At 49.6% G+C, this 7,284-nt stretch overlaps 1 protein-coding gene across 1 annotated transcript; it reads left to right on the forward strand.

Annotated features, from left to right (window-relative positions):
- Positions 1-3,055: 3,055 nt before the first annotated feature.
- PDYN (prodynorphin) lies at positions 3,056-5,614 on the forward strand. The gene is made up of 2 exons (XM_084848430.1): positions 3,056-3,184; positions 4,946-5,614. Exons 1-2 carry the CDS (start codon positions 3,056-3,058, stop codon positions 5,612-5,614), a joined length of 798 nt encoding a protein of 265 aa, XP_084704556.1.
- Positions 5,615-7,284: the final 1,670 nt, after the last annotated feature.

Genomic DNA, 7,284 nt, shown 5'->3' on the forward strand with positions numbered 1-7,284 from the left:
TAATTCGCATGGAGCATAACTCCAGTGTAGGTCTCACTGAAATGAGCAGAGGCCATCCTGGGTGGAATTGTAAGGAGATAAGCAGGATTATTAACAGTGCAATCCTATGCATGTCTACTCAGAAGTAGATTTCCAGGTAAGCGTATATAGGATTGCAGCAAGTCTTCCTGTACTTCTGCTCTCTAGTCACTGCCTAAAGAGGGCCAGATGTGTTCTGATTAGCAACACAGGTGGATCTGAATTATGACCATTTTTTCAACTATGCCTCCCTTTTCAAAGAGAGAACATCCATGTTCCTCTATCCCAGCAGCTTGGTGCAACCTGAAATTTGTTTGCACCTAGCTGGGTTTAACCTAGCTGAGTCTGCATACAGGGCTGGCATCGAGCGTAGGCATGGTCAGGCACCTGTGAAGGGCCTGCATCCCAGCAGGGGCCCACTGACAAGAGCCCCCTGGAGCTGCTCCTCCTCTTCTCCATCGCAACCTGCTCGTTCACCTGCCTCTCGCTCTGGCCCAGACAACGGGGGTGGTGGTGAGAAGCAGGAGCAGGAGATGCCCCTGCCTGCTTGGTCCCTGGCTCTCTGCCTGTCAAGGAAGCAAGTGGTAGCAATAATGGGAAAGAGGACGAGGAGCAACAGCAGCTGGCGACAATGGTGGTGAGAAAGCTGACTCCTCGAGGGAGGGCCCCCCACTGAGGGTGTCTTGCCCAAGGGCCCTCAAAAGCCCAGAGCTGATGCTGTCTGCACAGACATTTCAGTCCAACACCATCCTGGTGCCTTCCAAATGTGTTGGGCTGAAACTTCCATCAGATCCAGCCAGCATGGCCACTGTCAGTTCAGCACAACTGGAGGACACCCAGGTGGGGGAAGGCTGTTGTGATTAGTGTCATTGACACGTGGAATGACTTCCATCAAGAGGGAAGGACCAGTGCCTTGACCTTTGGGCAACCATGAAAAATAATCCCCCCCCCCGCATGTCCTTTTGCTTATATATGCTATTTTTGTTTTGTTTTATTGCCTTGGAAAATATCTCCTCCAGCGCCTTTCCCCCACAAAGCCATGCTCTGATCTTTCACTTGTGTTGGGGAGGCTTCGTTAATGGATGCTCTTAAGGCAATTTGGGATCAGCAGATGAAAGGTGCCAGATGATCGCAAAGCACTGTTATCAGATAGCGAATCGTGCCTCTGAGCAGAAGTCAGCAGCTCTGTAGAATTTGTGTTCTGCTAATGCTGATAATTCGACGTACGATAACACATATCATTCAGATTACAGCTTAATTTAGCCCAAATGAATCTGGGAACATTAGCATATTTCTCCATCAGCCTCAATTAAAGGACATGACGAAGAGAGTCAGCTGTGGCATGGAAGAGAGAAAGAGCGAACCGCAAGTGGTCTTCGGGGATTCACAAAACAGATCCCTTTGGGGCCTGAGAGTTTGAAGCCAAGAGAGATCCGCAGCTGGGCAGAGCAAGTGACTAAAGACATGTATTCACCTGCAAATTCTAGGCAGTTTCTGCATTTGTGGGATTCATTTCCAGCTGAAAGCAAATTCCACGCAGAGATCGCAGCCAAAACATCGCATGGTGGAAAACGTTGGGGTAAACTTATCATCAGATACCAAAAGTTCCATGTGCAAGGTTTGCAAAGAGGAGCCAGCAAGGGCAGAAGAAATGCAGTTGTTTCAGAGGGCCTGAAACAGCTGGCTTCCCTATAAACAGCTGGCTTCCCTATAAAGCCTCCTGGCTGCCTTGGAAAATATCTCCTCCGGCTCATTCCTTCCACAAAGCCATGCTCTGATCTTTCACTTGTGTTGGGGGGGCTTTGTTAATGGATGCTCTGAAGGCAATTTGAGATCGGCAGATGACAGGTGCCTGGTGATCGCAAAGCACTGTTATCACATAGCGAATCATGCCTCTGAGCACAATGTATATTTGCAGCCTGATCCATGCTGGGAGGGGTGTGGCTGGCTTTCCCATGAGGTAGGGTAAATCCCCTGCCTTGGGTGGCAGATCTGGAAGGGCGGCAGATCCCGTGTGCTCTGTTGCTGAGAGGGATGTGGGTCCACTGCCCTGTGCCTCACTTTGAGAGTCATAGGGCGGGTAGCTGCTCCAGAGAGCCCTGCTGGCCGCTCTTCTGCTGTGACGAATGCTGCAGCAGGAAAGCGGCTGTTGCAGCTCTCTGGAGCAACCGCCACCACTGCCTCACACTGAATAAGGCATAAGCAGGTGAGCAGCCTCTCTGGAGAGCCCCGCCAGCCACTCCCCTGCTGTGGCAAAAGCTGCAGCAAGAGAGCGCCGTGTAGCTACTTGGAGTCCTGCCTTCCTCTGAGGACCCCTTAGAGCAAGGCATCCAGTGGGTAGGCTCTCCACAGAGCCCGCCTGGCCCAAATGCTTCACTTCGGGTGGTCCTTCCTGAGAGTAAGGCATTGGTGGGGAGGTGGCCCTGGAAAGTGCCTGGGCCACAGCACAGGTGGTCTACAGGACCACCTCCCTGCCAATGCCTCACTCTCAGGAAGGACCCCTCAGAGCAAGGTATTGAAGGGAAGGCAGGTGGTGGGGGAAGTGGGTGGCAGCGGCTCACACTCCTCCCTCCCTGCAGCGGAAGTGGGAAGAAAGGGAGGCTGGTGGTGGTGACCATGGTGACTCTGGCAGGCCACATTCCTCCTCCCCGGCTCTGGCGGCAGCTCCTCCTCCTCGCACTGCCCCAAGCAGAAGAAGGGGGAAGAGGGGAAGGGTGTTAGCTCTGGCTGTGCCATCTCAGGCTGCTCCCCCACAGCAGCGGAGTCTTCCTACCCCAGGTGGTGGGAGGCATTGCACCAGCCCAGTGTGGCAGGCTTGGAGGCCTCTCTAGGCTGAGGCATGATAACCTCTGATAATGCCATCATCTGATCCATAAATTGAATCCTATTTTCCCCAGATCTGCTTTCAATCTGGCCGGGGCAGGGATGGTGGAGCAGTTCCGAGGGGTGGCCGCTCCCGCCCTGCATATCTGATGCCACTAATCGTCTGTCTCGTGTTCACCTCTCTTCCCATCCTTTCAGGTGCTTGCTGGGAAGAATGGTGTGGCAGCTTTTGGCACTGGCTCTTTGCCTCAGTTCGGCTCCCTCGGCTGCTGCGGATTGTGCCGCTTGGTGTTCCACGTGTGCTCTTCATGGCCAGGAGGTGGCGAAGCCCATCAGCCCATTAGTAAGTTGGTCAAGGGTTGTCTTGCCTATCCTTGCCCGCCTGCGTGAATGAAACCCTGCAGAGAAGGGATGCAGCCTGAATCCTAACCAGATCTGGGTGTTTTTATCAAACCAAATTCATTGTAACCCCACCCAAACCCATCTTTCCTATGCGTATGGAGGTGACATGTATATCTAATCACGTTTCACTCAGTCCAGTAGCATAGATGATGGCCATTCAGAAGCTAAAACAAGCCCCTCTTTGTTAACAGTCTCCATGTGATATGAGAACAGCTACCTTTATTGGACAGTGGGGACAGATGTCTCTGCTGTTGTCTGCACCCCTGTTGTGTGGTGTGAAGGGAAGAGACACACGTATTTTATCATGGAAACCTTATGCCCAACCCCTTTTTAACAAGCCCTTACTTTGTTTATCTCTTCTTGTTACTTTCTTGTTCTCTTGGAGAACCAGGAAGAACTGGAATCTTTAATGATCCCACTTTTAACACCATATTGAATTATGGAAAGCCAAGCAGCCATTTTAGAATAGAAACAAAAACTGCCTCCTCACAGGAATTCGCGCTTTTATTTTTGGCTGTTTGTTACTCCGAGGTCCCCTCTGAGAACCAGAACTCTTTGATTGTCCCATAGAACCTGTTTTAAATTGTACTGTTGTACATTGCCCAGAGTGGCCGGGTGACCGGCCAGATGGGCGATTAAGATATTTAATTAAAAAACAAAACAAAAAAACATGCCCAGAGAGCTTTGGCTATTGGGCGGTATAGAAATGTAATAAAAAAATAATAGAAAAGAAACTCATTCTTTTCCTAGCTATTTAAGACTCCAAGTGGGAGTTATGGAAATCACTGCATGGGACTTGCATTCTGGGTACCTCAGATCCCTAGTTCTGAGACAAGTTAGGTCCAATTCACCCACATGCAAAGCTTTTAAAAATTTTGTAAATGCAAAGCTTTAAATTCTTTAAACTTTGAATGAATCCAAGAATGACACAGAAGGGCCAATTAGGTGCCAGGGGCTAATGTAAAGACTCCCCAAACTTCTGCCTGCCCACAGTCTGAGCAATGAGTTGCTGAGAGATCATCTCCCTCTCCACCAGACTATTTGCTTCCACCATGCCATTCACCCAAGGTATTCACCTACTCTTGAGTCCAAGCGCTTGATGCTTATCCTCAGTAGGACATGCTAAACAGTCCCCCCGCACCAGTGTCCCATGTGCTCTTCTCTCCTATCTTTGAAATGTTGCCATAAGGTAATGAATGCCAAGTTCTTTCCACCTCAAATATGAAGAACTTTGTAAATTTTGGCATGTTCTCATCAAAAACCAAACTGAAATGAAATTTTCATGCCTCTACATCGGTCAAATCCAATTGCTAAAGCTATTCCTAGCATGGATAGAACCAAGATATGCCTGTCTGGCATGTAGCTGTGAAAGATGAGAAGCCTGTTGGAAAAAAATAAGAGGTGGCAACCCCAGCTCAGCACCAACATGACTTTTAAGGGCAGAGCACGCCAAGCCCTGGGCCTGGGTGCATGAGTGAATCCGTCAGTCTCGGTTTCTCCCACATTCACCTTGTTTAAATCTCAAGTTCTTTTTTGTCCCGAATATGGAGAACTTTGTGAATTTCTGTACATTCTTATCAAAACCAAACTGAAACGAAATTCGCACCCATTCCAGGTATAAGGTAACTGGGGAATTATACTGGGGGCACCTGGGGGAATGCTGGCCAGAGTGAAGGGTGTTCCTCTTGTTGGTGTCTTGCAGATTTGTTCTCTGGAGTGCCAGGGCTCCTTGCTGTCCAGTGCAGAGTGGGAGAAGTGCAAGAAAGCTCTATCCATCTTTGTCCCTTTCTTGATGGAAGGGGAGTCCAAGAAGCTATCCCAGTGGGATGACGAGGAGAAGTCCACCCAGGAAGGGAGTCCCAGCCCTTGGGAGCTGTATACTGGGCCAGTCAAACGGTATGGTGGCTTCATGAAGAAGCTGGATAAGAACAAGATCTTTTCTCTGTTCCATGAGAACTCCCTGGCCAAGGGGGGTGCAAGCAAGAAGTATGGCGGGTTCTTCCGGAAGATGGGGGAGAGGTCAGCCTCTGAGATGGAGGCAGAAGAGAATTACCCTGGGGTGATGGAGACTGGGGATCTGGGCTACAATGGGGAAGAATCAGACCTGGGGTCTCTCAAGGAGGAGATGAAACGCTATGGGGGTTTCCTCCGCAAATACCCCAAGCGAGGCCCTGAAGTGGCAGCTGCTGAGGATGGGGAAGAGCTGGAGGACCTGCACAAACGCTACGGGGGGTTCATGCGCAGGATCCGCCCAAAGCTCAAGTGGGACAATCAGAAGCGCTACGGCGGGTTCCTGCGGCGCCAGTTCAAGGTGACCACGAGGTCAGAGGAGGAGCCCAGTGCCTATTCAGGAGAGGTCTCTGACCTATAGAGGCTGCTTGCTGCAGAAACCAAGTTAGTCTCCAGCCAAAATACTTCCAATAGGGACTGTGTGGATTACCCCAACCCCAACTGCTAACCCCAGTGCTCAGCCAAGTAGTGCAGGGACCCCCTGCCAATCTGACAGTGCAGGGAATGGATTGATATTGTGAGGCACTTTGTCCTGGATGTTAGGTTTAGGACCCTTCTGGATCAGTCCTTCAGGGATAGCTAGGCATCGATGTTGCCTGTCTCCAGCCTCTCAAAAAGATTTCAAACTGTTTCTCTAGCCATCATCAGTATTTTTTTCCTTTTGATAAAAAGAAACCAGCTAGCTAACACATCTAATTAGCTCAAAAAATAAAAATAAAACAGCATCTATAAAATGTATTAGCACCGCACAATCCCAAACATGTTTACTTGGAAGTAAATCCCATTGAGTTCCTCCTAGGGGCCGATCTACACTTACGGGTTTTTTCACTTCCAATGAGGTTTCACCACCCATCTCTCACACTACACAGTACCTGCCTCGAATTGGAACCGGAATTTCCCACTTCCGTGCTCCCGCTTTCAATACCCTGATATCCCGGTATTTCCCCTTAATGTGCTCTGATTTTCTGCCTTTGCTACTGTAATGGTCGTAGTCCCCTCCCCTGCCTGTCCATATACAGCGGTGTTTGTATTTCCCTCCTGTCCAATCACAGCTCTCGACGGCCCCATGTCATTTTCCGGCTACTGATCTCATAACTTCCTCAGCACTCAATGTTTCCTCAGCAACAAGCAAAGGGCTGGATGTGTGTGCGCTTGTCTGATCTTGAAAGCTAAGCGGGGTTGGCCCCGGTCAGTAGTTGGATGGGTGACTGCCTGGGAATCAGGCTTCCTGCATTGAGCAGAGGCTTGTTCTATCCCTTCAAATGGCTGTTTTACCCCCTTCGGCTTTTTTTTTAAAAAAAGTATGCGTTATCTTCGAAGAATCATGGCTTCTCCGCAATTTTTTTTTTTCTAATTCAGGCATGATCTTTGAAGATTCAAATCTTTGAATCTTCGAAAATTCAAAGATCATGCCTGAATTAGGAAAAAAAAAACTTCGCGGAGAAGCCACGGTTCTTCGAAGATAAAGCCTTAATTAAAAACAAACGAACAGCTGAAGCGGCGGATAGAAGGAGGTAAAACTTAGTCTTCTTTGAAGGGATAGAACAACCCACTGCTCAATGCAGGAAGCCTGATTCCCAGGTGGTCGCCCATCCCACTACTGACCGGGACTGACCCTGCTTAGCTACCGAGATCAGACAAGTGTGCACACACGCACACACACTAAAAGAGAATGTGCTGTCTTTGTCAGCACCATGGCTGTATGACCATGAAACCTAGACATCTGAAACATGGCATGCATACCAAGGGGACCCTAGGGGTGTGCACCTCAAGCTGATTACAGTTTTAAAATGCATTCATTAGTTTAATTTCATTTAAATGTGTCCCCTTCTTTGAAGCCTGCAGTACTGTCTTCAGTCACTAGGCGGCAGAGTTCCCTAACCAACGCATCACTTTGCAGTCGATACAGTCTGAAGCCAGGGGGAGGAGGCTGAGGGAAGAGTTACACACCAGCCCCCTCCCCCTGGTGTGGGGCAGCCCCCCTCAGGGGAATAGAGTGGGGAGGGCCTTCCTCCAGGGGCCATAGGGTTG

This window comes from Heloderma suspectum, chromosome 4 (assembly GCF_057233095.1).
Source record: "Heloderma suspectum isolate Gila_16-S chromosome 4, 16-S_ref, whole genome shotgun sequence".
Lineage (NCBI taxonomy): Eukaryota > Metazoa > Chordata > Lepidosauria > Squamata > Helodermatidae > Heloderma > Heloderma suspectum.